The sequence below is a fragment of the Temnothorax longispinosus genome, chromosome 4 (assembly GCF_030848805.1).
Source record: "Temnothorax longispinosus isolate EJ_2023e chromosome 4, Tlon_JGU_v1, whole genome shotgun sequence".
Classification (NCBI taxonomy): domain Eukaryota; kingdom Metazoa; phylum Arthropoda; class Insecta; order Hymenoptera; family Formicidae; genus Temnothorax; species Temnothorax longispinosus.
Genome location: NC_092361.1, coordinates 1310610 through 1326538, shown reverse-complemented (window position 1 = coordinate 1326538; position 15929 = coordinate 1310610). Strand labels below are relative to the sequence as shown.

The 15929-nt window shown below is 40.2% G+C and overlaps 1 protein-coding gene and 1 long non-coding RNA gene across 3 annotated transcripts in view; one reads left to right on the top strand and one right to left on the bottom strand.

The window, feature by feature from the left end:
- Positions 1-15929, bottom strand: part of LOC139812408 (uncharacterized) — a 178981-nt gene that overhangs the window by 67265 nt on the left and 95787 nt on the right. The window lies entirely within an intron of this gene.
- LOC139812404 (uncharacterized) overlaps positions 1-15929 on the top strand; it is a 238650-nt gene that overhangs the window by 168077 nt on the left and 54644 nt on the right. For both annotated transcript variants that reach the window (XM_071777195.1, XM_071777194.1), the window contains exons 4-6: positions 6224-6362; positions 8282-8346; positions 11751-12002. In XM_071777195.1, the coding sequence (XP_071633296.1) occupies positions 6224-6362; positions 8282-8346; positions 11751-12002 (456 nt within the window). The remainder of the gene's footprint in view (positions 1-6223; positions 6363-8281; positions 8347-11750; positions 12003-15929) is intronic.

Genomic DNA, 15929 nt, shown 5'->3' with positions numbered 1-15929 from the left:
CTGTGTACGCACACACATATTTAAATGGAATATAATAATTAAATTATATACGTGTGTAATATGGAGACGTAAAATATTTCAACAAACAACGGAGACCAGCGGAAGAGTTTCTTATACGCGACAAAATTTCTTGCACGATAAATTCCTAATTTTGCTAATTCCCACGCGCGGCAACTCCGTCACTGTCGCTATAATAATACACGGCGATTGTTCTTGCTTATCGCTTACGGGAGCAACGTCGTCGTAACACGGTTATTTGTTAACGAAATTATGTCGCGCACGCGTAACGTTTTGTCGGCGAACGTGCGCTGTTTTGAGGGGTGAATTACCGGTTCGTGCGCGAGGGATCATTGTACGCGCACAAAAGCAGGGTGCGGTAACCATTGGACGGTGGCGTAGAGAGGGGTGTCTCGGGATCTCCGAAGGGAGTAGAAGGGAGATAGAAAGTAATGTCCTGTCTGTGAGAATAAAGCCCACTTAATTGCGTGTCGAGCACATAAGAACGTTTCTCAACTTCTCGCCGCTACAGCGATCGTAACTTACGCGGTAAGTAACGTCGTCCGAATCTGGAGGGAGACTCGAGTAAGCTCGCGTGATGACCCCGAAAACAGAGAACAATGGCATTTCGAGAATAGTACGCGTAATACGTACGCCGCGAGAAAGCCATGAATAACGCAAACCGTCAGGATTTAATTAACTTGCCAAAAGAACGTCAAAAAAGGTATTTCCTTATTTTTACCTCAAAAGGCTGTTTCGAGTTATAAGATCATTTAATTCTATCGATCGCGTATTTTTGCGAGATATATGGCACGATCCTTTGAATATAAATCCTCGATAAAAATAAGTGAAAAATGTATTACCGAAAATTAATATTGTAAAGAGATTTATACGTCCATTTTTAGTTATTTATTTTCGCAATTTTTAATTTTATTATTCACCTGTAATAAATTTTGTTCGAAAATCTCATCGCTTTTATCAGTTCCAAAAGAATATAGCTTTCTGATAAAACATTTCATTCCCTATCTTGTTAATAGTAATTTATATCAATCTCATGCTATATAACCGAGAAGACCTGAATAATTCTGTGAGAAATATTTTTCGTAAACGATGGCTTTAAAGCGAGGGAGCTCTGATTCTGTAGCTTCGTCGCGCGTATAAAGCACATTCTTATCGGCGTTAGGCTATAAATAGAGACTCCGCTACCTGCTATCCAAGAATCACTAATAATCATAAAGTAACGATACGGCGTTATTTATTACGACGAAAGTTTTATCGTTATTTCATCCGCAAGTTAGCCTACTCACAATCTCTATTCATCCTCCCTCCCTTATTTTCTTTGCTATCGATAAAGTGTTCTATATCACGGTATTTCAAAACTGTAGGATATCCCGACCAAAATGTTATAACTATAATATTTCAAACACAATGAACAGATTTAACAAACAACGATCTCAAGTAATGCAATAATTTTCTCTTTTATTGTCTATTAGAATATAAATTTGTAACGTGCGGTTTATTATATACAAACTAAAAGTTCTAATCAAATAAATGTAATTAAATAAAATGTCACAATTCGATTCCTTGTTATTACGACTTATTCAGCGACATATAAATCTGCAGAGATCATCCACGAAACTGAGAAGGTCATCTCGACCATTTTTTTTTACGCGGCTATATTCGCGAAAACGAAGGAAAAGTGAAATCACAGAACGTTCGATACAACACGAGAATTGCAGTGTCGATTCATTCCCTTACTGCTCGAAGACGAGATACTCCGTCATGGTAACCGAGATATGTGTAGAGGTACACATATCGCGGTTATGGATTTCAATTTACCGATCCCGGGCTAGATCGACACGCGTATATCGACGCCGATATCGATTTTGTCCACTCGGTCGGAGTTTTCCCTACCGAAACCGGCGGATACATGTAACCCGGGCATGAAGCATAAATATAAAATTTCAGGGCATTCCATTTCGCCGGTGTGGTCGAAAAGCTCCCGCTCTCGCCCCTTTCTCCATTCCACCGCCATTCTCCGGCATGGAAAATCTTTTGTTGTGCTAGATTGACCGAGAGCTCGCGCTCGCGTGTCTCGATTTATCCGCCCTCGCGATCGGAAGAAGCTTTGTTAGCGCGTCACCACCACTTTTAATTGCTCTTTAAAACCCGTAACGTTCAAAGCCAAAGATTTTGGCCGGAAAATCAAAACCGCTTTTAAGCGATGAGATTAATTGATTGGCGATATACAGACGTGAGTTATAGAGACGTTTTGATTTTTAAAAATTGATTATTATTGCAAACAGCGGGTAAAACGATTTAAAAATAGTTTAATAATAAAAAGGCTAATCGAAGAAATTCACGTAATTGTTAGATTGTTAGGCTCGTTTTATGTATTGCAAAGAGTAATGTGATAAGTAGGCCAACAATACAAGCTAAATAAAAGAATGTTATAAACTAATATGATAATCAACACATAAATATAAAGAATTGATAAGAGAAAATCACTGTGTACATTTCGGCTTTACTTAGCCTTCTTCAGCATCAAATTCTTAGAAATATAAATTAATTTAAATAATAATTATAACGTGAAAAATTAGAACGGCGAATATTATTTGTCGTTTGTTCGCCAAATAGATTATGGTTAATTAGAATTGAAGTTGTAAGAATAATATTCAAAAGAAAAGTTTCTATGAAATTCACGTAACATTCGAAATCTGAACAGCAAGCTCGAGTTATATCCGCTGCTTTTTTCCCCAGCTCTTTTCCCGCGGTTTCCCTTCATTCTCCTCTTCCTCTCTCGCGATGGTGCTCCATCATAGTGGGCGGCTGGTGCGAACTGTGATTACGGATTTCGAGTCTCGCCTGTGGATTTTATAGCCCTAGCGCGACTCGCGGGAATCTCACCCCTCGCGGGTACATGGCGTCGCGTTCCTCGACCTTCGGGGAGTCCTTCTCTCTCATTTCTTTCCCCCTTTCCCCCTTTCTCTCACCCTTCCGCTCGTCGCGCCCGGGGAAACGAGGCAACGTGCGGCATACGAACCGCGTGCAAATAAATAAATGCTTGGGGTGGCCGCCGCCGACGTTAAAACGGCGATTGGCGAGGGAGATGAATGCGAAAGAGGGCAGCTGACGAATTCTGGGGGCCCCCCCGCGCGCGTCGTATCGATCTCCATTTCGCTAAACGCACCTGTACCCGTCGTTCTTGAGTGTTCGATGATTTTTTCATCGCATATAATCAATCTCTCCTTTGACCCTCAAATTACTTCTGTTTGCTATGAATGATGCAAAATAAACAGCGGGCGATGGTGCCAGGTTAATCCCGTATGTTCGTTTGTTGTAAAATACATAACGTAAAATGTTTTACGGATATCAATGTTTTGCCTTCGTAAAACGCTGTTGTTTTAATAAAATACATTTCTCTTTCCTCTTATTTTTTGCGAATACTCTATATTTATGTGTTGTAAACACGAGATCCAGAGATAAAAATTGACAAATTGTTAAATGTAGTTTGCAAAAATTAGAGAGTCAATTCTCGCGAGGAATCATATTTTGGAAGAGAGTGAATGGATTCGAATGCGAGACGGCAGGATTTCTGGACAATTTTCATGCAGCAAGAGCAACGAAACACGCGGTGGATCTTCGCGCGCGCCTTGACTTTCTCGTTTATTTTTATATAAAAGCGTTTTTAAACTTATTAAGAAACGCGGTCTCTCTCTCTGTTTCCTTTGTACAGAATAAAGAAGAGGAGCGTTATGTTTGTGCAAACTATAATAAAACCTCGAAGACTTAACGTGTCCAACGACCATTCGTGCGCGCGCGGAAACGAGAAAGGGAGGATACTTTAAAAGGGCAATCTCAACATTCAGCGCGGGGAATTTGTTCGCGCCTTGTTATTACAAATAGCTAGTCAAAATTTGCGTTAGCCGGGCAGAGCTTCGTTCTTGATGGGCCGGCTATTTACCCCACGGTCGGTAAACCATTCAATCAACATTTAACAGTCTCTCCCCCTTAAAGAGCTAAAAAAAACCTCTCTCCAATTAGACGAATCAACACCGTGAGTCAACTTTGGGGAAACGATAACAGTCTTGTCCCGTTACAGGGACTCCTGCTGAAATTTCCTTTTGTTACCGTCGCGCGAATCCTTGCGAAAATATTTCTCTGTGTTGAATTACTTTCACGCCGCGCCGTGCGCCAAGTTTCGCGTCCGCCTCTCAATTACGCTCGCCGTTACCTAATTAAGTGCATTAAACGATGTCACGGTTATTCGATACGTCTTCATGCGACATTTACTCTTCTTTCCACACTTTTACTTGAAAATTATATTACGTGAAAATGTACAGTGTACCTTTGTATAAAAGTTATTAGTAAATACATGTAAATTGCGGGCAGAATTTATGGCGCTAATTACTGCGTAAATCAAAATTATGAGCCTATTAGTTTTAGCGATTTGGTTAGTGCTGCCTTATACATATAAAGGGAGTTTTAGGCAGTTACATCTGATAGCATATTAACGAAGAATACCTCTGCAAGCGAATCGGTGCGGTTCTATGTATAATAAAGTTAAGCTATTAAATTAATATCTGATGTAAATTACATCGGACATACATAGAATGGTAATTCGAATCGAGGTGAGATGAAGACATTACGCGATATTCCAAGAAACGATTGCTACTAGATTAACGGAGATTGTATGTAGTAATTTCCTTGTGAAATGTGAAATCATAATTATTCGATTAGATTACCGTTTAAGTTCGTACACAATTCATGAGATATGACTCGTTCAACATATTACATACATGTATAATATATGTAATGATATAATATGCCTAATAATATAATTGTTACACATATAATATGTATAACCATTCATGCGCGCATGTGTAATTACACACACAAATTACTGATATAAAGCACTGATTATATCAAGTTTATCATTCGAAAAAATAATGCTGAGAAAAAAGTTGTGAACTTGACTAAATATTTTCAACTGATTATAATTTTTTTTTATTGAAATATTCAAGTTATTGGGTCAATTTACGTCATGTTAGATTTAATATGCCGTATTTAATTAAAATATATAAATATTTCAATTAAAAAAATAATAACCAGTTGAAAATATTTAGTCAAGTTAACAACTTTTGTTTCTCATTGTCAGTGTATAGAATTATAAGAAAGCGATAAGTATCGTACGTGAAGGAAAGCAAGGATACATCCGTCATTCCTATTTCGTAATTTTCACCTCATGTTTCGTCCAGACATCATCTTGTATCGCTCGTTCCTCGAAAATGGATTCCTATTCTGCCTCGTCGAGCTCAAAAATACGCCTCGCCATAGCGAGTACCCCGTTTCTCCGTTCGTTTTCAGTATATAGGTGGACCTACGCACGGGAGAACGAACGAGGCACGAGGGACTCCTCCGGATTTCGATTATCGTCGATAACTCGGCTGGATGTATCCCTTCCATACTAGCAGTAGTTTCCGGAAATTCGCCTCGCCCTCGGGATTATCCCGCCCCAGGAATTCCCATCTCGCTACCGACGCTGTGTGTCTCCCCGATCTCTCTTTCTTTCTCTCAACTTTCTCTCCACTCATCTACCCCTGAATTTCTCTTCTCTCTCTTTCTCTCTTATTTGATATTTCTACTCCTTTTCCTTCTTATCTTCGGCCTCGGATTCGATTTGTCCTGAATTACTTCATTGGACATATTACATCTCTTCGTTTCTTCTCGTATGGCGTATAGCACGACGATCAGATACATCTCGCCAAAAATAGAGATATTAAGTAAGAATTTTGAAAATGTGACGATTATCATATTGCGCGAATACCTGTTGATTTTATCGCGCATGATTTTATCACTTGTAGATTTTTCGTCAAAAATTGAAACCACTTTCAATAATTAAATTTTTAAATTCGCGTTTGAGATTCAACGTAGATTTTCACGAAATAATGCCTTGGCACATAAATAGAAAAACTTAAACAGTAAAACGTTAGCAGTAAGAAAACCAACAGTTTGGATTTGCTATACCGCTTACGTTATGCCTCAAGTTCTTGACTGTGATTGGCTGATTCGCTTACTGCTTAAGTTTTACTGCTTAAGTTTTTTGTGTGCCACGACCCTAAATAATGATGATGATGATGAAAAATGTAACGCGCGCACATTATACAGCATATTAAACGCGACGTGAAACAATTTATAAACCTTGATCTACCTTTTGCCGTTTCAGAATGCTTGTTTCCAGCGAAGTGGGAAGGCACGTGGTTTCAAAGTGGCGTGAGGCAATCAATATTAATATCCAAGAACGAATTATCCACCAAGGGCAGGTGTCTTCACAACGAAGGTGACAAGTTTCTCCTGGTAGATCAGTAAGTAATCCGATTCATTTTTTACCTATTTCACGAAATTATATATCTGTTGTAAAGTACTTGAAACAAGATTGTAAATGCTTTTGAAAACTTTATATAGGATTATTTTGAAAACAGAATATTTTATTGTGATCTTCTATTGTATATCGACTTATCTTTAGATAACAAATAATAGAATAAAGCACGCTTTTCTATCGAAAAAAGAAAGATTAAATTAGATTATCTGGATCTTTATTGTTAACAATTGAAAGTATTTTTTGTCTTTGGATATAAAAATTTATAGGTTGTTATTTTCATTCTCGAATTACACCGTAATAAATAATCAAAAGCAATAAAGGATTAATAACTTTTGAACTAATCCAATATCGGTTTCTTCCAGTATCGAAACAAAATAAAAAAGCTATCGATATTATTTATTTACTCGTAACGTGTTTATTTTAATCTCTTTGTGTATCGCAAGCAATTGTAGCGAGACAATTTCTACTCTGAAAATTTCTACCGAGCTATTTCTATATAGGATTCAGATAACATATACAGTTCGTGTATCCAACCGATCAAAGCTTTAGCTGCTGAAGCTAATATGGCGAAATCAGTCGACCGAATAACCTGGATCCCTATTTTTTTTTATCACGAGTAGCGGTTTATTCAATTCTGTAAAATTGGCGATATCGTTTTAAAAACGTGCAGCTATATACCTTGAGAGACTTGTTTTAGTTCGAAGAAATTCGATACTTTAGATAATACACAGAAAAAAAGAAGTGTCAAATCAACACCGATATACGCAAGAATGTATAATATATCTTGAAATGAGATGATATTGCGTTAAATGAAGAAAATGTGCTTAAATAAAGTCATTTATATCATATTTATACCTATAGTATTAAACGAAGTTTTATATAGTTCGACCAAGAAAAATGAATTAAAATAAAAAGAATAATAAATTTCTTTCGCCAGTATAGAATAACAATCAAGTAATTTCTTTAAATCGACCGTGACTGGCAATAAATAACGTCTTTTCGATATGAACATTGAAAAACTGTGAGCCAACTTGGTTAAAATAAAAAGTTAAAATTCTTATAAGATTATATATTCTTGCGTACAAGTATATCAGTGTTGATTTGACACTTCTTTTTTTTCTGTGTATAAGAAGATAAACCTGTCACCATGTCACACCTTGAATCTTTCATTTAAAATTAAATAATGCTTCTTTAAGTAAACTGGTTATCAAAAGATAAAAATGGTGCCACGCGGTCCGTATCGCTGACAACAGTACACGATTTTTTTACGATAGCTGAATGCAATCTCTTCTCTCGAAAACGCGAAGAAAAGACGCGGCCCAGAGACGTAATGAGTCTAATGAAGCCTCGGCGGAAGCCGAGCTTCTGTTTCGCCGTGTAATGCTCGTGTCACACGAGCCGGCTCTCCAAGTTTTTTGCGAAGATCACTATCAGACTTGCCTGTGCAAGGTGTCCGATCGATATACCGTCAAACGATATGAAAAAAGTTGCAAAAGAAACGCGCCGTGAGACACGATATAGCGAAAATTGAACGTCACCGCATCCTTTTAATGTAACAAAATTATACACAATTAAAATACAACGAAACTGTAATAATGTTGACCGTTGACGTAAACAATTATAAAAATCGCGTTGATTATTGATTAGCAATTACGAAAATCAGATGCTTCTAGTTCTATAAGTAACGACTATTTCTTCCATTCTATGGAGCAGTATTGTTGGTTGGTTGCAATTTTCGCTTACATTTTTGACAATTAAAAATGTATTATTCAAATCGTTCCATTTTACATGTCTGATTTCAACACGAGAACGGAATCAAATAAGATAACGTTCTCTCTTATCGAGGCAACGTGAAATGAAACATGAATTAAGGCAGACCGCCTCGTTCTTTTTCTGTTTCAGGAAATCATGCTACCGTTGCGTCGTCATTCACGAGAAGCATTCCAACGTTCTGCAGTACAAAGAGAGTAAGTACGAAAAAGTACCTAAAAATAAACGCGCCACGTGCGCGGCACGGTGTCGTCATTATTTCGCCGGGTCGATAACGATTCGCCGGTGGCCCTCGAAGAGCCGGTTCGTTCATTAGAATGCCGATAATTAAAAGCTGACGCGATGACGGGGTGGGGGAGGGAAGGGAGAATGCCGAGAGTTGAGTCGTAGCGTCTGAAATTATTCTTGGACGGGAGACTTAACGATTTTCCGTGTCGTTGTGAGGAACGACGGGCGCGATGAACGCCGGAGACATTAGAAGAAGCCGTTGCGAAAACGGTTTCGCTAATTCCGTTCCGCGAGTACCAATCTCGTTTACTGTATAAAGGCGATCGAGAACAACCCTCCTCTTCCTCACCGCTATGAATATTCGTTTTCTATCTACCTCGTTAATGTGTTCATCCGAACGAGAAGCGAACTCGCCGAAACATGATAATAATTCCTAACGAAACGCTGCCGTATTTCACACTCTGCAACGTTCGCGGATTGAAGTGCGCTGCGCGTTCCAGTTTTCCGGTTAGCGACTGCCGACGCTAATGCAAGTCTCCCTGCAGATTTCTATATATGTTAAATAGTTAAAAATAGAATAATTGTTTAGCTTCATCTAATGCTAATTGAAGAAACAATGGTAACCGTTTTTCTCTTTCGAGCGATAATCAGTTCCCGCTTTTGCGCAATTCTCAAAACCTAACTTAATCCTTCAACCTAATCTACGATTCATACATTACACTTGGGAAAAGTTTTACAATAATGTGATTTACTCAACATTTTTTGAAGTTTTTGGATTTATTTATTAAATCGAAAGAATTAGTTAAACCATTTGTGACGTGTATGACGAAAAACTCGCTCCATCTAATTCTAATAATTGAAAAAACAATAGTGACCGTTTTTCTCTTTCAAGCTACAATCAGTTCCCATTTCTGCATAATTCTCAATCCTAACTAATCTTTCATCTTAATGTACGATTCATACATTATGCTTAGGAAAAGTTTTACAATAATGTAATTTACTTTTTTAATTAACATTTTTTGAAGTTCCTAGTTTTTGGATTTATCTATTAAATCGAGAGAATTAAATTAAACTGCATTATATGTAAGATATGTGCGAAAAATTCGACAATCTGTATTGCACGAGAGAAAAACTCGCAGTGCGAAAACAGTTATTTTTTATGAGAAACCGCAATTACGCGACGTCTCGCGAGTTATAATTATAGAACTTTCCGGAGATTGCGACGTAGTTGACTAGTTTCGGTACAACAATTTTGAACAATTCAGAAATGTATCCCCCTTGCAGTTTTATCGATTATCGAGCGCGACGATACGAGCACCAAGAAGTAACCCGAAGTTTCGCCCACCGGATGCGATAGGGATAGCGCGGGCTACTACTCGCGCAGCTCGGGGTTAGCGAGGAGAAAAAAGCGTAGGTCAACATGTACGAGCGGAAAAAGCGCGACAGCGTCCGCGCTGGATCCGCCTCCTACGTCTCGCGTCGGCATTTTTCGACGATTTGTCAAAGTCCCCTCTCCCCCTCTCCCCCTCCCCCGTTTTTCTTCTCTCCTCTCGTCGTTTTATCGGGCTTTAATCTGCATAGTGTCACGCCGCGGGCACCGTCGCTCGCAGACTGCCTTCGTTGAGCACAGTTTGTCGTCGGGGAAAAATGGGAGAACGGAGACGAAACGCGCGCCGCTACTCTCCTATCCTTCCGGCACGGCGCGCGGCGCGAATCCAGGCAACTCAGTTGCGAAACGTCAAAAGCGCGGATGAATGAAACGTCGAAGCGAACGCAATATTTCCACATACGACGTATATTTTATTAAAGAAACGCGAATTTCGCCCGTATGCGGCGCCAAGGAGCGAGACTCCATCTTCGCCGTACGTGTCGATAGATACAGGACTTTCTCCATTCAATAAGTGTGGCGTGCACAATTGAATAAATATCACGCGTGACGTACCGTTAATTCGACACCTGAATATTTTATTTTAGCAACACATCTGTCGCTGTGATAAAATATTACTAAATAAAATATAATATCTAAATATTTTTGCCAAAATACTAAAGTTGGCGTACGTGAATTTTGAACAATTTCGAACAATCCGTCGAAAAATATTAAAATTATAAGAGAAGCTTCAAGCGATCTGAAAACTCGGGGCTGCCGCCAATAAAGAGGTAGACCGGAGACAAAAGTCTTTTGCTCGATTTTTCGCTGGCCGCGGGTAACACCTGCGTGCAGAAAAGTTAAGTCTCTTTGCGAAGCGAAGTCTTTCGCGGAAGCTTCCGCCGCTTTCCTGCCTACCGGCGCGGCGCGGCGGGGGCTGCGGGGAAAGAAATCGGAGGGAAATATCCTCGGTTAAACTTCCACCGCGGGTATGAACTTGCTACTCAGGAAAGATTCGTCATCGTCCAACTCGACCTGCTTCTTCCTCTCTTCCGCCTCCTCGTCTTCCCCGTTCTCCGCGTCACCGGCGATATAAGAACTTTCCGTTACCCGGCAAAATTTTTATTAACGTCGTGATTCCCCGGAGGATGGTCCCCCCCGTAAAAAGAGATGTAACTGCGATTATCGTTGGCTCGCTCGAAAAATGATACGTATACGCGCCGTAGCGAGAGATTTGTTGCCGCGGAAAACTTTTCCGTGGGCGAAGTGAAGCAAGTAATGGGAAATAGGACGACTTGTAGGGGCTTTTATTTACTTTACGCTGTACGAGTGATACGTTATCATCAGCGAAATCCGATAACGGCAATATTGCGTTCGAGAAAATTGAAGTTTTCACGATGTTACACGGGAGTCCTAATCGTAATCTCTCGAGTCGATCGTAACAGTGTATCCCGTCTATAGAATTCCTATGGACTTGGCCGAATGCGAATGCGGCTAAAAATATAAGCTCCGAATATGTCATCTAGGTGCATAATTCCTTTGTCGCAGAAAATAACATTCTCTTTGTATAACTATCGAAGAAAATGATATCGTAAGAGATAATTGGATTTTCGTCATCAATTATTCTCAAGTGGTTTGTCTTCTGACACGGGAGAAATTATGACTTTATACCGCCGTGCCTGCGATAACGTTTAAAACAAACGCGCTAAATATATTTAACGTATCTCTCATTTATAATACATAAATTTTGTGTCTTTTCATTGAATTATTTAACATATACCTACTTCTGTCACTCTCAACGCCGCGGTTTAATGCACGATGTCACATTTCCGTGTAACGAATATACGTTTCGGGAAAATTTGGGTCGCTGATATGAAACACCGGCCGGATATAAGATTTATTATTAATGTAGTATATATTGTGTGTGTGGTGTGTGTGCGCGCGCGCGCGCGTGCGAGATAACGCAGCCGGGACGCGCATTTAATCTCAATTAATTTTCTCTTGCAGCTTTTTGCCACAATAGGAACTCTCTGGCGTCTCTCTGCTCGTATATTACGGGGGATGCGCTGCTATACTCCATGTTCCGCGAGGAGGCACCCCCCGTCGCGTGCCCTTTTCGCGGCCCCATGACCTTTTCGTACAACCGCGGCCACGGCACGTGCTCGAACCCGCCGAGCAACGTCGACACCTGTACAGATGACAGCAGACTTCTCTTCAAATATCAAGCCTGCCCCGACGTACCCGCTTCGGAGAGCGCAGGTAAGATACTCCTCGGTTTATCGGAAAGTGTTGTCTGCGTTTTAAGCGGTGTCTATACAATGAGAATTTAAAACGTAAAATTTAAGCTTAAGCCTTAAGCCGTAAGAAATTGATCAATCACAGTCGAATGTGAGAAGGATACTCGACTGTGATTGGTCAATTTTTTATGGCTTAAGGCTTTTATCGAAATTTCGGGAAAACTTAAGACTTAAGCTTGAATTTTATGCCTTTAATTCTCATTGTAGACTTTACAAAAAAGGGCGCAAAGTGCAGCCAAAGGAGAAATCCACGATTTCTAATTCGTCTAAAAAACAAGCTACAAATTATTGTTCGGCCTCTGAAAGACAGAAAAAGTGTGAGTGTGGCGTGAGCAAGCTTTTTCCTTTTTCTTTCCTCGCGTATTATTTTTCACCTACATATTCTTTAACAAATCTGGCGTGCATTTCGTTTCAACAAAAATATTACCCATAGCTTTTCCGTTATATATATTTCAATATCACTAAAGATTAAAAGTCTCTGTGTTTTTCATAAGCTTCACACTTTCATACTATTGAAAACACGAATATACATGTAAATTTTTTGTAAAATTTAGTTTACAACATGTGTACGCTTTGCAACACAGTCAGGATGCGTCGAAGCATTTATTGTTACTACGAATTATGCAAAACGCGATAATCGTATTATTACAAAATTATGCAAATACAGGTTTTATAATCTTTACGGTTCTTTGGCGGTACTGCGTGCGGTACTTTACATAATTCGTCGTAACGTAATAAATGTTACGACGTGAAATTCTACTTGCCTTCCATGCAGAAAATACTCTATATTTTCGTATTATTAGCATCAGCTTTAATTTACCTGTAAGTTTATTTTTGGAAAATTGAAATTAAGAGACCCATTAGTTATATATCGAGGCAGATCTTTGGTTAGCGTATGTATCTACTGTTTAATTGGTACAGTTTAATTTGAGTAGTGCAACTTATTAGTTCGATTGATACCTCATACGCGAGCAGTCACTTCAGCGACTCCGGTAGACTGGCCTGGCTATCACCGGTTTGTATATCTTGCGCGCTTCAATTAAACGCTCGTTATTCGATGGATTTGCATTTAATAGCGCGGCACAGCGAGATTAAATTTGTAGTCAATACGGGGTTTATATGTCTATTTTTGACCGACGTGTGTTCAGTTTAATATATTGCGGTATAATCGATACCGCCGATAATCCGTTTCGAAGCAACGGTAGCGTTGTCAATTATACCAAGTTACATTGCAAAATGTGTGGGCAGCGTCTAAATATTCATCAACCCCGTCGATTCTGGGGCTGCTATTAGGGCCGTTATCACCGGCCAGATGATAGGGGATAATAGAATAGAATATTCATTTCTCTCCGCGAATGTCCTTTTGATTTAATAATTTACCGCGAAAATTAACAAGATACTCGAGTTTGACGAAGTCAAGTTAAGATTTATTCATAAAATCGTGTGTTTTACAAAACGATTTGCATTTATACGTACCTACACTGCAATTATGTGTATTTCGAGAAAAACATCAATGTACGCATAATTTTCGTTTCGTTTACAACGTAGTTTCTATTTTATCGCAAAATCATAAAATACGAATAATTTTTCTCCAACAAAAAATTCATGCTTCTTGCTCGTCTACAAAGGGAATAATAAATTTTCATTATTAATCAAAGAGATGTTGTGATCCATCACGCTATATGTCGAAGAGAATTCCATGCTGCAATTTGGGGAAGCCATCGATTTTATAAAACTTTGGAATACCTGCGTATATATCCTTGATAACAGGGCGGATTAAAAGAGTCTATGCACATCATGTAAATACGGTGGGCGATGTGAATAAAAGAACCGACCGGCGTTCGTGTGCGGCTTTTATATCCTGCATTTTCTTCTATTTTCCTCATCGCGTTTGATCGGATTTACTTTCGATGCGCTTTGGTCCCGCGTTTTCAAACACCCACCAAAATGGAAACGGTTTCGTTCGAAATCTAACCGACGAATCGTACCTTTAACTAGCGCACTTTGCGGGGGAGGAGGGGGGAAAAAAGCGATTGCGAGTCGGTCAGGCGGCAGATTTTTCAGAATTAAATCGACGCAGGGGTATTACAGTTCTTTTATCCCGAATCCCGCTATTCGCGCGAAAAGGGATGTCGTCAACGCCTTCCGGTTTCCCAGCCCCGACAACCTGTTGAGAAACCGATTTATTGAGCGATGCATCGTCATTGACGAGCGCACAGCGTGGAATAGATGAATTTTTATCCACTCGTTTGAAAATTTTTATAATTCGATATAGCGATTTAAGCGTCTCGCGTAGAGAATCGGTTTTCATCGTTCAACTGGTATGGTGTTTCCAAATTTCGTGACACGTAATTTTTATTTCCGTAACTAACGGACAAACACGCCACCTTTGTTCACTGTCGAATCGATTTGATTAAAAAAAAAAGAAAGGCAAAACGCGTATTTGTATAATTATTCAAATTTTGTAACGCTGCAGACAAATATTGTTACCAATAGTTTTCAGAAAATTCGATATTTAACCCTCGGTGGTCAAAGTATTCTCCCAACCAATTTTCAAACAGCTGCATGCTGTTTAAAAACTAACAGGTTAAGTGGTTCGCAAAAAATTATAGAATTAAAGTTTAAACATTGTAGAATGTATTAAAAATTAACTTTTGAGTGGTATCATGTTCAAAAAAATCCTATAAAGAAATGTTCAAAAAAGAAGTGTGACCACCGAGGGTTAAAAATTCATCACTGTTATTTTCGATTACTCTAATAAATCTAATAAATGATTGCGAATAGTTTACAACTTTATATTATTGATCAGTCGGTTGCCTATTCATCTTTCAACGCGTGGCTGACACTGACGTTTTAGCGGAAAAATCCGAGTCTTCGAAGAGACGCGAAGGAAAAAAGGCGAGGGTGATAGCACAGAAGTAGAAGCACCTGGAAAAATCCAGGAACGGGTCTTTTTTCCAAGCGTTACTCTCAAATTACTTGGAGATCAAAAAACCGACTCTCCGCGGCGCGGCGGTCGAGCGAGAAGATAAAAAGGTGAGGAGGCGCCGCGCGCCGGTCGCGAGGGCAGTGAAAGAGCGAGCCGCGGCGAGAAAGAGTCTTGGAAAAAGGGAAGGCAGACTTTCGCGCGCGTGAGATGTGATTTAGATACGCGGCTCCCGAGATCCCACCGCTGCTTCTATTCCGCGCTCTAGAAGGGACTAAGGCTGGAAGAAAAGGACGGAGGAAGCGAGAGAGCGCGAGAATGGTCGAAGTGGCAAAGCGGAACTGAACGAGCGGAGCTTGAAACGATAACATCTCTCGCTCTTTGCGCGGTCTTTCGGGCTGTACGTCGAAGTCCGGTTCCGAACCGATAATTGTCGGTCGCGTCGAGGAAGCCGAGGGATCTCTCTAGCGGCGACAGAGCTCGGAGAGAATCCCGAGTATCGTTTTTCACACGGAAATCTCCCCCGAGCTCTCGCTCTCGCCAAGTCGATCGCTTGCTCGCTCGCTCGTTCGTTCGCCGCACCGTCAGGTCGCTTTCCGCGCTTCTTCCTCGTTCATTCGTCTTCCTCCGATCGTCCCTTTCCGTCTGTCGTTGAATGCCCCGGCTCTCCCAATGGCGCTTTAAAGAGCGCTCTGGGAAGCGTCTTTACGGCGACAAGCGTATAGTCGACGGCGCGCCGCGCGTCCGCGGTCGCCGCGCCCGAAACATTTTTGCCGCGAATAGCCTCGGCTATATACAGAGCGATACTCTCGTACCCTGCACACGCTCCCTCGGATCTATCGGATCTTTCAACCGCCGGTCCTTTTTGACGAGTTTTAGGTCAGCGTTTTCTTAGCGGGAATTTGTATACTGAAATAGTTTCCCATCCTACGTACAAAATAAGACTTCACTGGCTTTCAGAGG